At 50.7% G+C, this 18823-nt stretch overlaps 1 protein-coding gene and 1 long non-coding RNA gene across 2 annotated transcripts; one reads left to right on the forward strand and one right to left on the reverse strand.

Annotated features, from left to right (window-relative positions):
- The first annotated feature begins 870 nt into the window (after positions 1–870).
- On the forward strand, positions 871–3521 carry LOC122692044. The gene is made up of 2 exons (XR_006340568.1): positions 871–2522; positions 2591–3521. It is a non-coding gene; the product is annotated as an uncharacterized LOC122692044 (long non-coding RNA).
- On the reverse strand, positions 3333–14802 carry LOC122692043 (cytochrome P450 2F3). The gene is made up of 10 exons (XM_043899224.1): positions 14653–14802; positions 13195–13386; positions 12941–13103; positions 10343–10492; positions 7580–7740; positions 7122–7298; positions 6584–6725; positions 5635–5822; positions 4965–5106; positions 3333–3817 (listed from the first exon to the last, which is right to left on the reverse strand). Exons 2-10 carry the CDS (start codon positions 13363–13365, stop codon positions 3636–3638), a joined length of 1476 nt encoding a protein of 491 aa, XP_043755159.1. The 5' UTR covers positions 13366–13386; positions 14653–14802; the 3' UTR covers positions 3333–3635.
- Between the last annotated feature and the right edge of the window lie 4021 nt (positions 14803–18823).

Below are 18823 nucleotides of genomic sequence, written 5' to 3' on the forward strand. Positions count from 1 at the left end.
GATGTGGCTGAGTCTGTACTTGGAACAGACTGCTCAAGAATGCGGCCCACCCTCCCCCCCACCCTGCCCTGCTGGACCCAGGCTTCCGCCAGGTGCCTGGCACAGGGCCCAGACCCAGAGTGATGATGGGGGGGACTGTGCAGAGTCCAGGACTGGGTTTGCCTTTGGAAGTGTCTCACTCTCAATCCCTCTGTTTCTCTATTCGTCTCTTTCTCTCTTCCCATTTCTCTCTGTTTTACTTTCAGGGTCTGCCTCTGTTTGTGTCTGAAAACAAATTTTCTCTCTGGCGTGCTCTTTTCAGTATCCGTCTTTTTCTCTCCCTGAGCCTCTTTCAGTTTATCTTTACCTTAATCTCCCTCTGTCTCTGCTTCCCCATCTCCCTGCCTGTTTGTGTAGCGTGTCTTCCCACCTGTCAGCCTTTCTCTGTCTGGTGAATGGCAGAGGTTTAGGGGCAGGGCTCTGCTTAGAGGCACTGACCCTTCAGATAGCAGGGTTGCAGCAAGTGTGCCCTCCAGGACTTCACCCTCCAACTTCCCTCCCAGATTCTCAGATGGATCCTCTTTCTCGGGCTATTTTTAAGAAGTTTTTACTGGATTTGTTACACTATTGCTTCTGGGTGGGTTTTTTTTAACTTAATTTTTTTTTTTTTTTTTGGCTGTGTTGGGTCTTCAGGTTTTCTCTCGTTATGGCAAACAGAGGCTACTGTGTAGTTGCCGTGGTTTCTCTTGTTGCTGTGTGCGGAATCTAGAGCACAGGCTCAGTAGTTGTGATGCATGGGCTTAGTTGCTCTGCAGCATGTGGGATCTTCGCGGACCAGGGATCAAACCCATGTCCCTGGTGCTGGCAGGTGGATTCTTAACTGCTGGTCCACCAGGGAAGTCCGCTTCTGTTTCATGTTTTGGTTTTTTGGCCACAAGATATGTGGGATCTTAGCTCCCTGACCAGGAATCGAACCCACACCCTCTGCCTTGGAAGGTGAAGTCTTAACCGCTGGACCTCTAGGAAAGTTCCTTTCAAGCTCTTTTCAAGAGCAGGCATTTAGTATTGTTCACTTCTGTATCCCCAGCACCTAAAATAGTGCCCAGCACACGGTGGGCACCCAGTAAATGTTTGTTTAATGAAGGCATGGCTTTGTTTCATCCCTATTTCTGTCTTCTTTTCTCTGTCTCTCTCTAATTCAGACTCTGTTTCTCTCAGTCTGTTTTTGGCTGAATCCTTGTAAATGTCTCTCTTCCTGCCTTGTCTCTATTTCATCTCTTGAAGTTTCTCTCCAGTTCTCTTTTTGTCCTCTCAGATCACTGTCTTTCTTCAGCTCTGTGCCTCTCTTAATTTCCGTCTTGGCTTTAGCATCTCCTTGTCTTCCTTCTCTTTGGACATCTCTGTCTCTCCCCTTTTCTCAATTCCTCTCTTGCTCCTCCTCTGTCTCTCACTCCCAGTCTTTGATTTTCAGGATCTCACTCTATGTATCTTTCTGTCTCTTCCTGTCTGTCTCTTTCTGTCTCTTTTTCTTCACCATGTGTTTCTCTTTGCTGTCTCTCCATCTTTCTTTCTCAGTACCCGTGAATCTCCTTTTCCCCCTCCACTTCTGCATCCCTGCCTGGGCCTTGGGGCAGACTCAGCTTGGGGTGGGAACAGCACGGGGATTAGGGAGCCGCTGCCCCATGTGGGGACTGCCTATAGCCTCCCTCTAGCTGGCCCCATACCCATGTCGCAACTTCTGAATGCCCTTGGGGAGACTCCACTCAGGGAACGGCCTCCCACGTCACCTCTGCCCCTGGCTGGGGGGCCAGCCTCATTCTTTCTGCCTCCAGCTCAGTGAAGCTTGAGATGCCTGCTCTTTGAGAAAAGCTACTGTCAGCAGGATTGTCAGCTTGTCAAATCCAGTCCCAGGTTGGGAGACCCCATGCCTGGGACTGCTATCCCCACCCCAAAGGGAGGAACTGCAAGACAAAGAGATAATCCAGTGAGAGGGATGAGAAATGAGGGAGAGTTTCAGTCTTCCAGTGCCTCACTTCCCCATTCATTGCCCTTCCTCTCTGTCTTTCCCTGGTCATTGTTTTGTTTCTTTCTTTGTCTTTATCTTCTATTCTCTTTACCTCTCTAGGTCTCAGTTCTTGTATCTCTCTACTTTCCTCTGTGTCTCTGACTCATAAGATTTCGAAGAGCAGGGTGGGAGCCAGAAGATCTGCTTTCTACACCCGGCTCTGCTCGTTTCTGACTGTGTGATCTTGGGCAAGTCACTTCACCTCTCTGAGCAGCCTCAGTTTTGCTGTAAAAATATATAATAGCACTTCCCCGGTGGTCCAGTGGTTAAGAATCCGCCTGCCAATGCAGAACATGAGTTTGATCCCTAGTCTGAGAAGATCCCACATACTGAGGGGCAACTAAGCCCCTGTGTCATAACTGCTGAAGTCTGAACACCCTAGAGCCCATGCTCCACAACAAGAGAAGCCACTGCAATGAGGAATCTGTGCACCGCAACTAGACTAGCCCCTCCCCCGTTCACTGCAACTAGAGAAAGCGTGTGTGCAGCAAGGAAGACCCAGTGCGGCCAAAAATAAATAAAAGCCTACCTTGCAACTAGAGAAAGCGTGTGTGCAGCAAGGAAGACCCAGTGCGGCCAAAAATAAATAAAAGCCTACCTTATTTAAAACAATGTATAACAAAGTTGCTTTGCATCATGTGTATGTGTGCTAAATCGTTTCAGTCATGTCCAACTCTTTGCGACCCTATGGACTATAGCCTGCCAGGCTCCTCTGTCCATGGGATACTCCAGGCAACAATACTGGAGTGGGTTGCCATGCCTGCCTCCAAGGGATCTTCCCCACTCAGGGATGGAAGCCGCCTCTCTTATGTCTCCTGTATTAGCAGGCAGGTTCTTTACCACTAGCACCACCTGGCTTTGCCCCATAGGAAGATTTAAATAAGGCATTTGGACCAGTGTGTGAATAGGAAGCACTAGGTAAGTAGTAGTACTTGTGATTTCCCAGTCTCCGTGTCTGTTTATTTCTCTGTATCTCTCACGTTCTCTGCTTACATCTCCATCTTTGTACACCATTCTGCATCTCTGGCAGACCTAGTCCATACCTCTCTGGGCTGCTGTCTTTTTCTTGGCCTTGGTTTCTTTACCTCTATCTTCACTCAGGCCTCCCAGCCTTTACCTCCCAGTCTGTCTCCAGGAAACACTTTCTCCCATTTTTTTTTTTTAAACCTCCCTAAGAGTGAGGGTTGAATGCATCCAAACCAGGTGTCTCCCTTCTCTGCAGCCAGACCTTCCTTCTGTCCATCTTAGAGGACTGTCCTCCCTTTAATTCAGCCAAGGTAGATTTGAATCTATTCTAAAGATAATTTAATAGAAACTGATAGAAAAAGCCTCCTCCACCAAAGGGTGTGCAGTAGAACGAATTCTGTGGATTAAACAAGGCACGTGCTTTCCCTTCCCCATGGCTTTTTCTGCTTCGGGGGCGCAGAAGGTAAAGACAGGCATGTTGGGGAAGGGCATGCAGCTGGCGCAAGGTGATGGGAAGCGAGTGTGACAGCGAGAGGGATGCGGCGCAGGGGAACGAGACGATGGACCGAAGCACCTCTCCAGGCAGGCCCCATCGCTCACAGACGAATCTGGAAGGGATGCGGCGTCAGCGCGCGCGCACGCAGAGCTGGTAAGGCCGGGGCAGATTGCCGAGACCGGTGCTGAGCGGGGTCAGATCGATGTCCTCGGGCGCCCCCAGCGGCTGCAGCGAGAAGCTCTGCAGGATGGCGGTGAAGTAGAGGAAGAGCTCCATGCGCGCCAGCGCCTCGCCCAGGCACACCCGGCGTCCTGCAGGGAGAAAGGACGGGGAGGAGCGATAAGACAAAGTGGGGGTGAAGCCCTCCTCCACTTTGAGAGGAAAGCATGAGAATAATGACTGGGGACTCACAGACCCATCCATCTAAAGGTCCGGGACAGACAGTTTAAGTATATCGTGGACCTCCTACAAGTGCAGCCTTGCAGGGATTCGAATCCTGACTACCATTACTAGTTCTGTGATCTTGGGCAAGCCAGAGTTTCTGGGTAGGTAAATGGGGAGGATAATAGTGCTTCATTAGGTTGCTATGAGGGACTTGCCTGGTGGCTCAGACTGTGAAGAATCTGCCTGCAATGCAGGAGACCTGGGTTGGATCCCTGGGTCAGGAAGATCCTTTGGAGAAGGGAATGGCTACCCACCCCAGTATTATTGCCTGGAGAATTCCACGGACAGAGGAGCCTGGAAACCACTGAGCAACTAACGTTTTCACTTTTTTTCAGGTTTTTGTGAAAGGTAAATGGAGGTGAAACAGAATATAATGCTATGTCAGTTTTAGTATGTGTGTGCCCTCGCTGCTCTAAGCCCTACTATCAATTAATTTTGTCCTTATAACAACTCCCAGAGGTGGGCCTTTTTATGATCACCATTTTATAGATGTAAAACCCGAAGCACAGAGAAGGGAAGGAGCAAATCCAAGGCCAAGTGGCTAGAATATAACAAAGCTGGGGTCTGGCAGCAAAGTGCATCTCTTAGCCATCACTCTTACAGTTCTCAGAGGTAACACTGGTGCACTGTAGGCAATGTAGGTTACCTATTATTATGTACCCTACTCCCTTTTCGAACACTGAGTTAAGCAGGAAAGATTTTTTTTTCAGCCGTTTAAAGACCAAAGCCAAGAAAAACCAGAACCACTTCAACTGCACCACCCAGTGGAGAGACTGATAATGACCATGTCCAAATTAGATGACAATCCTGTCTCCCTGCCTCCCTCCACAAGGCTTTCAGTTGCTGTCAGCCTGTAGGGGAAGACTTGGGAAGGAGAAAGGATGTCCATGCATCTAAAGCTTAGGATCGGGTGGGATGAAGAAGTAAAAGGATCTGGAGAGTTGAATTAGGCTTGGGGAATGTAGGTGGAATATTGGGCCAGAAAGACTGACTGTTGCCTCCCACCACTCTCACCGGCTGAGAAAGGCATGAAGGCGGGATTCTTCTTGAAGGACATATTGGCATCCAGAAAATGTTCAGGGTTGAATTCCTTGGGCTTCAGAAATTGGCTGGGGTCATTGTGGACTGTATTAAGGAGGGTGATGACATCCGTGCCCTGCATGGGTGGGGAGGCAGAATCAGTGGCTGGTTAGAAGGGCTGGGAGGTTCCCAGTAGAGGATTTTCACTCTACAGAGCCTGGGTCTCTATCAGTAGTCCAGGAAATGGGTGTGGGTGTCTAGGGTTCCCAGTGATGGGTGCTGAAAACCATTCTTTTGGGGTCTGAGGTAGGGATGTGGGATACCCTCCTTGTAGAAACAAATCTGGGGTTCCTGGGGAGGGAGTAAGGTCTTCCAGAACAGTGTTTAGGTACCGGAGGTCCCCAGAATGAAGTCTCAGACCTTGGGGATTTCAGAGAGGAGTACTAGGGGTCACAGGGAAGGGGCCTGGTGTTCAGGACAGGGTCCAGTCTAGTATGGTATAGGATGAAGTCTTGGGAAGGGGCTGGGGTTCTGGATTTAAGGTCCTCAGATGTCTGTTGCTAGGGCCTGGGTCTTCCTTGCTAGAACCCTGGATGCCCGTATCAAGAGTGTGGGATGCCTCTTCCTAAGGTTTTAGGTATGGTTTGCCAAGTGTCCACCTCACCCTGGGTATCGTGAAGCCTCGAAAGTTCGTGTCCCGAGTGACACGGTGCGGCAAGCTCATGGGGATGATGTCTGCCAAGCGCTGCACTTCGTGGATCACCGCCTCTGTGTAAGGCATCGCCGCTCGGTCCTCCACTGTCGGCAGCCGCTCGCGTCCCACCACGCGGTCGATTTCCTCCTGGACGCGGACTGGGGTGGGAGGAGGGGAGAGCGGTTGTTGAGGGGATCAGCAGACTCGGCTCTGCCGAGAAGAGGTGTGTGCATGCGTGTGGAAGCAATCCAGCCACTGCTTTCCAGTCGAGGTCGGGGTCGGGGGTCGGGGGCCGCTGCAAGGGTGCATGTGAAGGTTAGACGGAGGTTCAGAGGGAGGGTTGGGTTCAGAGATGCAGTGAGGGCGAAAGTTTCGTTCCCGCCTGGGCTTTCAGGGGCGAGGTTGTGCGGACGGGGTACGGGGCTGCTTGGAGTCCAGGTCCCACATGGGATTGCCGGCGGGGCTTCGAGGACTAGGGCCGCCGGAGGATGGATGGAGTGAGCGGGGTGTGCAGGACAGCTGAGAAATCAGGGGTGGCGCGGGCGGCAAAGACCCAGTAGGTCTCCGCACAGCGTCCAGGCGGCCAGGAAGGTTCAGGGGAAGACCCAGAAGCGGGGTTTGGGAAGGCGGGGTCGCAGGCCGTGCGCTGGGAGGGGAGGGGTTCTTGGGCAGGCCCGGGCTCTGGGCGTCTGTGCGAGTTGTGTGTGCAGGGTCAGAGATGGGTCCCAAAGCAAGACCTTGCGGACGGGGTCTCCGTCCGGACAGAAGTATGCGGATCGGGGGAGCCACGTGAGTGGGGTCAGCCTCCGGTGGGCTTGCGGGTTTGGCTGTGGGACCCAGGAGTGAGCTGGGGGCTCTCGCTACCAGGCACACTGGGCGGGCGCTCAAGGTCTGTGGGCGGGGCTCCCGGCGCTCGCACCTTGCACTTTTGGATACTTCATGAGCAGGAGGAAGGCATGGCGCAGCGTGGTACCCACGGTCTCGGTGCCGCCGAAGAGCAGATTGTGTGTGGTCATCAGCAGAGTATCCATGATGAAGTGGCTCAGCGGGTCCTGCTTTTCCTGCAGGGGTTAAGGGCCGGGGATGTGAGCCAAGGCGGAGGGAGATCTTTGTGCGCCGAGACCCTGCGACCCGCTCCTCGCAGACCTGCACGGCTGCTACTGGGTGCCAGTTCAGCGCCTCCTCTGTTCAATTTCCTTTCCTTGGGGGAGGAGCGCGGAGGGCAGGGAAGGGAAAATCTCAGCCATGCGGCCGATAAAATAAACCTTGAAGGACTTTTTAATGAGCCTGTTAATTGGCGGAGGCCCTGAGTGGCCCCAGAAGAGCCAGATGATCCAACTTCACTTCCTGGATGTGGGGAGTTCACACCCAAACGCGCTCATCTCGAGATCCTTGTTGGTTCGAAGCAGGATGGAAGGTCAGATCAGAGATGGGACTTCCAGGTAGGGCTTACTTACCTGTGCCATCTTGGTAAGGAAGCAATCAATGAAGTCCCGGGGAGAGTCTGGGTCAAGGGAAGCCTGGTGTTCACGGACGCTGCGGGCGATGAGGTCCTTCATGCGTCCGTAATTCTTAAAAAGGCGTCGGTGTGGCCCGGGCACCCAGTCCAGGAGGTTCGGAAAGATATTGTACATCTAAGGATGGAGCAGAGTCGGAGGGATTGGGAGGAGCAGGCAGATGAGAAGATAAGGTGAAAGTGTGTGTGTGTGTGTGTGTGTGTGTGTAGGGTGGGGCGGGGCCTGTGTGTCAGCAGAGCCCCTGCCGAGTGGGCGGGGCCGCATACCTCGGGGGCGGGGTCAGACGGAGAGGGCGGGGCCAATAGCAGTTGCTTCCCTACCCACTGCTTCCCCGATAGCCCTGAACTGGCTGGACGCCCCCCCCCAACCCTGTCGCCCGTGGAATTCGGTCTCCTGACCTCTCCCCAGGGGCTGCTCATGATTTGGAAGTTTTCATTGATGAGGTGGATAATGGTGAGCAGACGGTCGTCGTCGTAGTCGAAACGGGAGCCGAAGATCACAGAGCAGATAATGTTGGACACGGAGCGGCTCACCACAAACGTGGGGTCGAAGGGCTTGCCTGAAGGTGAAGGGCGAGTGGGTCAAGGGGCACGGCTCCGGAGACACAGTATACGACACGCCGGGCCCCAGGCAGCAACCGCACGACATCCAACCCAAGCTGAACGCCCGCTCCTGGCCACCTAACAGGGCACAACAGCACCCACAAAGCATCTGGCTACACAGCAGACAGCACAGAACGCACGTTCCCCTACAGTACATCGACGGCAATCCTAAACAGCTGCACGGGGTATTCTTGGTGACGCAATACACAGCATACACACAGTACAACTTTACACCCAGTGCCTGACAACACTACAGCCTCACTCAGCAACGGCACACAGCAACGCAACACCTCACACCCAATGATCTGATGACCCAGCAGGTCACAGAAAGCACTACCAATACAGCGCATCCCCACACTGGCCGTCACACAACAGCACAGCCCGGCAAACTGAATCTGGAGTTAACTAGACATAGTCTGGATTTTGGCTTGGCCTCTTAGTCTACATGTGACCTAGGGGAACTAAATTCCCTTCTCTGAGCCTCAGTTTCCCCATCTGTAAAATGGGCTTGATGATAGTCTTCTCCTCATGGGGCTCTTATAAATAGTACATGTTTGGCTGGGAAATGCTTAGCCAAGGGCCGTCATGCCATCATGAACCAAAGAAGGGTGGTATGGTAGGCTGAGTAATGCCCCCCGCCATGCTACCCGCCCCCCCACCAAGATGTCCATGTCCCAATTCCAAAAGCCTGTGCATATGTAATTAAATTAGAGATCTTGGGATGGGAGATTATTCTGGATTATCTAGGTGGGTTTAATGTAATCACCTGGGTCCTTATAAGGAAGCAAAGGATGTGAGTAGAAAAGGTGATGTGATGGGAATTCCCTGGTGGTCCAGTGGTTGGTTCTTTGTGCTTCTACTGTCAATTCCTGGTTGGGGAACTAAGATCAAGCTGCACAGTGTGGCCAACCCCCAACCCCCCAAAAAGTGATGTGGTGGTGGAAAGAGGGAGAGAGAGAGGAAGAGACATTGGTGGATGCTATGCTGCTGGCTTTGAAGATGAAGGAAGGGGCTACAAGCTGAAGAACGCAGGCAGCCTCTAGAGGCTAAAAAAGGTGAGGAATTGGATTGTTCTCTAGAACCTCCAGAAGTCAACTCTGCTGACCCAGTTTAAACTTTGGATGCCCAGAGCTGGAGGAGAATAAATTTGTCTTGTTTTAAGTCACTAAATTTGTGGTAGTTTGTTGCAGCAGCAACAGGAAAATAATTCAGGCAGTTATTATTCTTTTACTTACATCACATCATTTAATCCCTGAGCTATTACCTGCCAGTTCTCCCCCCAGAGTCAGCAAGATTTGGAGATCAGGGTAGAGGGCCATTTACCTTTCTCTGCCTCAATTTCTTCTCCTGTAAAATGGGGTTTATGATAGTACTTACTTCTGAGGTTTGGGTGATTTCTCTTTTTTAAAGGAGAACTGAAATTTTTAAATTTACTTTGGCCATGCTGTGCAGCATGCCAGGTCTTAGTTCCTGAACGAGGGGTGGAAACTGCACCCCTTGAAGTGGAGGTGTGGAGCCTGAACCACTGGCCCACCAGGGACGTCCCTGGGTGATTTTTCAAGGAGGTGATATACACAGAGTTCTGGAACAGTGCTGGCATATGGTAAGTAAGCATCACCTTAAATGTTGATTAACTTCTTTTTCATGGTCGACAGCTTTGACCTGGGTTTATATCCCATCTTGGGCACTTCCCAGGCATGTGACTAACCTGTCTAGGCCTCAGCTTTATCTCTTGTAGTAACTCCCTCGGTTTTCTGGGAGGGTGCAACTTGTCAACACATGCAAAGAGTTTACCATAGTACCTGGAATCCTGTAAGCTCTGGATAAATGGGTATTAATGTTTGGCATGAGGACTTTGGTATCTAAGACTTAGGTTTAAATCTTGGTTCTTCTACTTTCTAGCTTTATCATTTCAAGCTGGTTGCTCAATCTCTCTGTGCCTCAGTCTTCTCATCTGCAAAATGGATTGTTCCAAGGCTTAAGGGGCTTATGACTGAAAATGTGCTTAGCACAGGCCCCCACACATGGTGAGTTTTCAAGAGCAGCAGCAGCAGCAGCATATTGCCCTCCACAATGACAGGAGCAGCGCTCAAAATACCACACAGAGACAGCACAACAAAGGGACCAGGACATATTCTGCCACCCTGTGCATGCATGCTAAGTTGCTTCAGTTGTGTCCAATCCTACGACCCTATGGACCATAGCTTGCCAGGCTCCTCTGTCCATGGGATTCTCCAGGCAAGAATACTGGAGTGGGTGGCCAGGGGATCTTCTCCAGGGGATCTTCTCAACCCAGGGACTGAAACCGCTTCTCTGACATCTGGACTGGTAGGCAGGTTCTTTACCACTAGTGCCACCTGGGACGCCCACTGTCACCTCACCTCAAGGAAACACAGCGTCACAAACTGATCCACCTCCAGGGGGCGCCTCTCATCACTGGTCGAGTGAGAAGCCTCCGGGAGTTCTGAGTTCACACCCATGTATGGTATGGGGCTGCCCTGACCCCCTAAGTAGGCTGGAGATGAGTGAGGGGTGTGGGTTGCATGTGGGGAACCGGACCTTGAGTTTTCCGAAGCTCCTCCAGCAGGAAGTGGCCTTCTTCCAGGATCCGCTCCTCAATGGTTCTCTTACCCATGCCGAAGTTGCGCAGAATTTGAACAGAATACTTTCTAAGGGCCTTCCACCGGTCTCCATTGGAGAAGGCAATGCCTGGGTAGAAGGGAAGGGGCCAGCTCCACCAATGACCTTTTCCCAAGACCGCTGTCAACTGAATCCCCTTTCCCGATGTCTGATAAGAGAAAGACCCAGAGTTTGGAATCTCCCCCCAGCTCTGCCAGTAAGTCCTTCCAGACCCTCTGGGCTGGGTCAGGTACCTCCTTTGAGCTTCCATAGGGCCATGGGCTTTTCTCCCCACAGTCCTGCTTACCCTGTCTCTGTTTCTGCTATCACAGACCTGACCACTCTGAGCTGTCACTGTCTGACAAGGAACCTGCCCCTTCAGTGAACTGTGAAGGCGGGATGGGGCCTGTCTTGGCCATCACTGTGCTCCTAGCATTGTCCAGTGCAGGGTTCACCACCCACAAGGTGCTGGTGATTGCTTATCGATGAATGAGTGCACAAATAAGGGAGAGAAGCCAGAAAAATAAACCTTGAGACACTAGGAACTCATCTAGGAGTGAGACAGATCCTGTTCTCTTTTCTCCCTAGACTTGGGGATTCTTTATGCAGGCTGGTTATTCTTCCAGAATACTCTTCCTTTGCTGTCTGCTCCTGAGTGGTCACTTCTATCTTTTAGATCACTACTCAGAGGTCCCTTACTCCAGGAAGCCTTGGCTGGTGCTTCCTTCCTGGCTGGCTCAGGTGTTTCCTCTGGGCTCCCACGGCTCTGCGGGCTTCCCCTATCCCAGACCTGACTGTGCGGTGTCTTTGACTGGGCTAGGAGCTGCAATAGGATATGCGGCCTCACATGTGTTCATCTCTGAGTCCTCTAGTCCTCCAGTCCTCAGAGAACTGGATGCTAAAGAGGAAGAAAGTATTGTGTTTTGCCTTTTATTGTGTGCATCGACCTCTCGTAGCAGCCTTCTCATGATAATAGACTGAGGGTCAGAAAGGGGAGTGCCCAAAGGTGCAGGCTAGGCGGCAGAACCCTGCTGTTACCCTCTGTACTGAATAATTAGATGCTGGCTATTTTTAGTAACAGATGATGTATATATATATCCAGATGTTTTCTGTGTAAGAGTAGCGGGGGGCATTTCTCTACCTCCTTGCGTCTGGACAGGTGAGGTCATAAGATCAAGCTAGGAGACATGAAGGCAGCAAGTGTACTCAGTATCCAATAGGTGTTCTTTCTTTCTCTCTTTTTTTTAAACTAGAACTTTCCAACTTCAAATCCTGGGGCAGCTGGGACCCATCTAGTGTAAGGGCAAGGGGGAGCCTTAGTGATTCTTTAGGGGGAGACGAATAGTCCAGGATATAGGTCTCCAGGACCCCCTTTTCATTTAGAGCAACTTTCTTCTTTCCCTCCCACCTCCCTCCCCCTCCCTCTTTTCCTCTTTCCTTCCTTTTCTTTTTGTTCTTTCTTTCTCATACATTGGGCCATGCCACATGGCTTCCTTTGAGTAACAGATTTATGTTACAAAAAATCCACAGGACTAAGTGAGTTCCAGACCTACAGAGGACAAGATACTGAGCTAGGAGAGGTTTGGAGTGAGTGATGTGAGTTGCTGGGTGGGTGGGGATAAAGTTGGGTGTGAGTTGGGATGGGGATGAGGGGAGATAACGGGGTAGATGAGAAGTTGGGTCTGAGATTAGTGTGGGGATGGAACTGGGTAGAATGAGAGTGATTGGTAGACTGGGGTTGAGATTGAGCTTGGGGTTGGGTCGATATGTGGTAGGATTGGTTTTGGTGACAGTAGTGGGATATAGGTCAAAAGTGAGACCTAAGGACTGTGAACTTCAGTAGGTGACTGAGATAGAAAATGGGGCTGGGGAGGAAAATGATAATGGGATTGAGTTTGACTGAAGGATCAGGATGTTAACACTAGATGTTAGTATGGAGATTGAGAGAGGTTTGTAGTGGGAATGGAGGCTGCAGTGAGGTGTAGTCGATGTTGAGAGAGAGATGGAGTTGAGATTGAAATGGGGAACCTGGAAGCAGGGTTGGGGGGACAGGGGAGAGGTGGACAATGCAGTCTGGGGCCAGATAATTTAGCCGCTTGACTGAGATGGAAGTGTGATGATGTGGTCAGGATAGAGAGAGGCATTGTGATGAGAGTAGGGTTGGAGGTGGGTGGAGATGGGAATGGGTATAGAAGTAGAATTCAAGATGGCCAAGGGAGGGATTTCCCTGGAAGTCCAGTGGTTAAGACTCTGCTTCAAATGCAGGGAGTATGAGTTCCATCCTTGGTCAGGGAACTGAGAGCCCACATGCCGCATGGCACAGCCAAAGAAAGAAGAAGAAAAAAAAAAGGTGGTGGTGGGATTTGGGGGTGGTGAAGGTGGGGCAGACTTCACCCTACTTGGCTCCACTCTGCCTGGCGTCATCAGTGAGATCAGAAGTCCTGAGTGTCACCAAAATTGAGAGGACATTCTTCTACCCTTATTCCCTTCCTCAGTGTGGAATGGGTTGGGAGTGGAGGAGGTGGGGAGCAGGCTTACCATTGCCCTTGGTGAATTTGAAAAAGACAGGGTAGTCGCCACGGCCGCCAAACTCCTCCGCCTGGTCCACCAGCGCCTCCTTCACGGCCTGGTACCCGCTGAGGACCACCACCCGTCTGGGTCCCAGGTACACTGTGTACACTGCGCCGAATTCCTTGCTCAGCTGCAGGTAAGAAGACGGAGGTCACAGTGGGCTCTGGGGCCAGGGACCCCTCTCCCTTATCCCTCCCTTCACCCAAGCCCAGTCCTTTGACCTTGGTGAGGGACGTCAGCATATCTTGGGAGCGAAGCTGCAGCAAGTTTCCCAGGAATGGGAGGGCCCTGGGGCCTGGGGGCAGCCGGCCCTTGCCCTTTGAGCCGGTGGTCAGGAGTAGACAGACGAGAGCCAGGATCAGGAACAAGATGGCTGTGCTTATGCTGTCCATGATGCAGGCAGTTGCAGGCACCTGGGTTGGGAGTTGGGTGGGGGGGAGTGGGAGAAGGCAGCGCTGGGGAGGGAGTGGGATCCTTTCACTCCTCACCTCCTCCTGGAACTTGCCTCCCCCAGACCCCAGAAATGGGAGCAGATGGAGAGAAAAAAGGAAGTAGAGAGAGGGAGAGACTGGGGAAAGGCCAGGGGATGGGGGAAGAGATGGAAGGAGAGGGGGAGGGAGGGAGAGAGAGAAAAAAGGGCATGAGGGAGTCAAAATACAGAGAGACAGAAATCAAGACCGATGGAGAGGGACAGAAGAAAGATAGAGACCGAGAGACAGAGACTAAGAGAGGCAGAGTTACATGTGGAGATAATGAGGAGACAAAAAACAGAGTGAGCTCTCTGGATATCTGTGGATGTCTGCCTTCTATGTATCTATGTATCTGTCTATCAGGAGTCAGACACAACAACAACAATCTATTATCTGTCTATCTGTTGTCTATCTTCAGTCTGTTTTCTATCTATGTCTGTCTACTTAACTATCTGCCTGCCTATCTATCGCTTATCATCTATCATCTTTCATATAGTGATATAGAGAGATAGAGAGACACAGGGACTGAGACAGACAAATCATGACAGAGAAATAGCCGGAGAGAGAGAAATCACAGAAAGACAGGCAGACAGAGAGAGACTAGAGAGGGAGATAGAACTAGAGAAGACACGGAGCTAAAGAAAGAGACGAGAGAGGTGGGGAGACAGAGCTATGTCCTGACTGAGAGACATACAGATGGGCACGGACAGATAAGAGGAAGAGGGTGACAAGCAGATGGAGGGAAGAGGCAGAGGCAGACCCCGAGGCCGGTGGAGAAGAGAGTGACAGAGACAGAAGAGAGAGATACACAGAGACAGAGAGACACTCAGATGGACAGACGGACAGACAGACAGGCAGGGAACGTGCGACGGAGGCAGGCAGAGACAGAGAGACCAAGACAGATGGAGACAGCGGGAGCGCAGAAGCAGAAACAGGCCAAAAGGTGTCCTGAACCCAGGAGTCACATTTCAGAGAGAGATGCCCCCTGGCTGGGTGAAGTGTCACAAAGAGTGCACAGGACCAAGCCCTGGCTCAGAACACTTTGGTAAATTCAAGAACAGGGTCCCAGAGACAGCCCCCTGAGAGGTAGACCCGGAGACCCCTCAGACGGGCTGACGAGGCAGACCCTGGCCAGTCTCAGGACAGGGAGATGGAGCCAGTGACCCTCTCTCTTGAGAATCACCCCCTCTTCTGTGACCAGCCCCCTACCTGCTGAGCTGCTGAGGTGTGTGCTGGAGGGACCAGTCCGGCTGGCAGCAGCTGCTCCAGATGTGTGCCCAGGAGCTCAGAACTGAGGGGTGGGGGCTGCTCTTAAATCACCTCCGCCCACCCCCTGCTTGCCACCCTTTTCCCTTGTTATCCAGTGGCTTTTAATCCCTCCCACTTCCCTGTGTTACTTGCCTGGGCCGGGCCTCACAGCCAGCTGGAATGATGCCTCGAAAGAGTGCCTTGGGAGCCCTGCCTTCTCCTCCCCTGGGCTGATCCTACCTCTTCTCACTGTGGCCAGTGCTGGCCATCTGTCCTGGAATGGGGGTGAAGTCTCTCTTTTTTGTTGTTGTTGCCCCTGGGGATCCTGGATCTAGTTCTGGGTCTGGTTTAGAGTTGCAGGGCTTGGGCACAGTGAAGGGGTAGGGATGAGGTTGGGGTCTCTGTCCTGAGGTGGGAAAGGTTTCTCATTCTCTGGGGCCCCATTTTCACAACTCTTCTCACCCTTCTCTGTCTCCTGCAGTTTGTCTCTGAAATTCTGTATGTGTCTCTGCTTTGGCCTCTGCATCTTCTTGTCTCTTTTTTATGTCTCCGTCGCTCCCCGTCTCTGTTCCTCTGTGTCTCTGTCTTTCACCATCTCTTCTGCCCCCTGATTTTCTTTGTGACCTTTCTCTTTTCTCTCTGCTTCTCTCTCTCCGCAGTCTTTCTCAGTTGCTGTCTCCTCCTGACTGTCTGAGTGTCTCTCTGTCTCTCACACCTCTAAGAGGTGGCGTGCAGTAAACAGGACTGAAGCCAGATTGAGGATCAAGGAAGATTTGGGAGAAGGGCAGGGCAGGGCAGGCAGAAACCTCACAAGACAGGGCCTCAGATGTGAAGGATACCCCTGCGACTACCCACCTCCACTTCTGCCTCTCTCCTAAGCCCCCCACCTACTCTGATTCTGCCATTGTCTCCTTCCCCCCAGAAACTGACCACAGTTACTCAACTCCTAGCTAGGTCAGAAGGGCAGATTGCAAAAACCTGAAGGTGAGCTAGGACTCTAGTTCCTTGGAGGGTAAGGTGTGGGAAAGAGCCCCAGAGGTTAAGAGTCTGGGAGGCCACATGGAAGTGTGGGTGGCCGCACCGCTCCCCAACCAGGTCCATTGGTAGACACCATGGTGATTGTTTTTCCCATGGAGGGTGGGGGAGGAAGTGCTTGAAGGTCCTGGGGAATTTGATACCCCAGCTCTCAGGCCCCTGTTGGGATGGAGGTGGGGTCTGTGCTACTGTTTCAGTCCCAGAAAGGCTGATTAGGGCAGGTCCTGAAAGAGGGGTGAAGGCTTGATTATGGGATTATGGATCTCTAGTTTCCCTTGGCATGAACCCCTGCTTCTGGGGGAGAGGAGTAGTACTTGATCTATGGGAACCCCACAAGTGACTTTTCTCTGACCCCAGAGCTGGGTTGAGAGGGGCCTCTTGGGACTTGCCTTTGTGGGGAACTTAGGATTCCTGAGAAGGGAAGTTTTGAGGGGCTTTGAGTTCTTCTTATGGTCTGACTTGCTGCACTGCTGCAGAGGGAACGTGGGGTAGGGAGGGATGTATTATGAGTTTCCTCAGCCTCGGCACTGTTGACATTCGGGCTCATGATTCTCTTGGGGTGGGAGCTGTCCTGTGAGTGGCAGGATGTTTAGCAGTATCTCTGGTTTCTACCTCCTAGATATCAGTAGCAGCCCCCTTTCCAGTTGTAAAAATAAAAAATGACCCCGGATATTATTTAATGTCCACTTGGGGGCAAAGTCCAACCCAGTTGGGAAGTGCAGGTGTGATGGGAGAAACTGAAAGACACCCAAGGGCAGCCGAACTTTCCTGATCTCCAGTTGGCCTCTCCTTGACTTCCAACACTTACATTTAAAGTTTTTAAAATTAATTTATTTAATTTTTGGCTGCTCTGGGTCTTTGTTTCTGCACTTGGGTTTTCTCTAGTTATGGCAAGCAGGGGTTACTCTCTTCGGGTTCGATCCCTGCGGTTGGGAAGAACCCCTGGAGAAGGAAATGGCAACCCACTTCAGTATTCTTGCCTGGAGCATCCCCATGGACAGAGGAGCCTGGCGGGCTACAGTCCATGGGGTCGCAAACAGCTGGACATGACTGAAGCAACTTGCCATGGCACGGGGTCATTCTCTAGTTGCGGTTCTCAGGCTTCTCACTGCGGTGGTCTCTCTTGTTTTGGGAGTTGGCTTGACCAGGGTTCAGTAGCTGTGGTGAATGGGGCTTAGTTACTCCGTGTCGTATGGAATCTTCCCAGAGCAGGGATCAAACTCTTGGCCCCTGCATTGGCAGGCAGATTCTTTTTTTTTTTTTTGGCAGGCAGATTCTTAACCACTGAACCACTGAGGAAGTCCCAACACTTATTATTCCCTGCCCTCTCAAGCCTCCAGATGCTTTCCTCCCTCTGTTGATGGTCTCATTTCTTATCCCATAGAAAAAGCAGCATGCTTACCCGCCTACCAGAATCTGAGCCACATATGTAGCCTTGCTTTCCTGACAGAGAAAGGGCAACATTTCCTTCTTTTTTTTTTTTTTTTTTTTGTGGGATCTTAGTTCCCTGACCAGTGATGGAACCCGTGGCCCCTGCAGTGAAAGTGCAGAGTCCTAACCAATGGACCACCAGGGAATTCCCAAGTGCAGCTTTTCCTGAAGGTGACGTGGCATCCCACCCCTGTCACTAGCTAGATGGCTTTCTTTCTCTTTACTGCATTGTGTTTTGTGTGGATGTGGGCAGGTGGGTTTTTTTCCTAGTTTACAATTGTTTGAGGTAAAATTTACATGTGATGAAATATACAAATCTGGGATTAATAGATACAAACTACTACATATAAAATAGATAAATAATACGGTCCTATTGTACAGCATAGGAAACTATGAACAACATGAACAAGATGTTCAACATCTTGTAATAACCTATAATGGAAAATAATATGAAAAGAATATATATATAAATATACATATATTATATATATGTATACATATATGTATATATACATATACACACACATATATTATATATGTATACATATAATATATATATGTGCATATACACACATAATATATATATATTATATTATATTTATTTATTTATTATATATATTATGTGTGTATATGCACATATATATATATATATATATATATATATATATATAGGGGCTTTCGTGGTGACTCAGTGGTAAGGAATCCACCTGGCAGTGCAGGAGACACGAGTTCAATCCCTGGTCTGGGAAGATTCCCACATGCCTTGGAGCTACTAAGTCTGTGCACCTCAAATATTGAGACCGTGCTCTAGAGCCCAGGAACCACAACTATTGAACCCATGCATCACCACTGCTGCGCGTGTGCTGTGACTGCTGAAGCCCGTGAGCCTAGAGTCTGTGCTCCTCAACAAGAGAAGCCACCGCAATGAGAAGCCCATGCACTGCAGCGAAGAGTAGCCCTGTTCACCAGATGTAGAGAAAAGCCCTCAGAGCATGAAGACCCAGCACAGCAAATAAATAAATAAAAGTATTTAAAGAAAGAATTGAAGATTGAAGGCAAAAGAAGAAGAGGGCAGCAGAGGATGAGATGGTTAGATAGCATCCCCGAATCAATGGACATGAATTTGAGCAAACTGCAGGAGATAGTGGACAGGGGAGCCTGGTGGGCTGCCTTCCATGAGGTTGCAAAGACTAGGACACGACTCAGCAACTGAACAACAACAACGACAACAGCATTTTACAAAAGAATACATACATATATATATATATATCTGAATCACTTTGCTGTATAGCAGAAACTAGCGCAGGGACTTCCCTGCTGGTCCAGTGGTGAAGAGTCCGCCTTCCAATGCAGGGGATGTGGGTTCAATCCCTGATTAGGGAACTAAGATCCCACATGCTGTGGAGCAACTAAGCTGGAGTGCCGCAACTACTGAGCCTGCAAGCTCTAGAGCCATGCTCCACAACTGCAGAAGACCCTGCACGCTGTAACTAGAAAAAGCCCGAGTGCTTCATCGAAGACCCAGTGCAGCCAAAATTAAAACAAAACGAAACTAATACAATATTGTAAACCAACTATAGTTCAATTAAAAAAATATACCAACCTTGCATGAACATTTACTAAGTTTTGACAGCATATGCTGGTGTAGGGCTTCCCTGGCAGCTCA

Source organism: Cervus elaphus, chromosome 4, assembly GCF_910594005.1.
Source record: "Cervus elaphus chromosome 4, mCerEla1.1, whole genome shotgun sequence".
Taxonomy (NCBI): Eukaryota; Metazoa; Chordata; class Mammalia; order Artiodactyla; family Cervidae; genus Cervus; species Cervus elaphus.

Excerpts from the sequence above, each read along its gene's own strand:
- LOC122692043 (XM_043899224.1), bottom strand. The coding sequence starts at position 13,365 with ATGGACAGCATAAGCACAGCCATCTTGTTCCTGATCCTGGCTCTCGTC. Across the intron at positions 13,104-13,194 it reads TGCTGACGTCCCTCACCAAG|CTGAGCAAGGAATTCGGCGC; the intron begins GTCAAAGGACTG and ends TCTTACCTGCAG. Across the intron at positions 6,726-7,121 it reads TCCTTACCAAGATGGCACAG|GAAAAGCAGGACCCGCTGAG; the intron begins GTAAGTAAGCCC and ends TAACCCCTGCAG.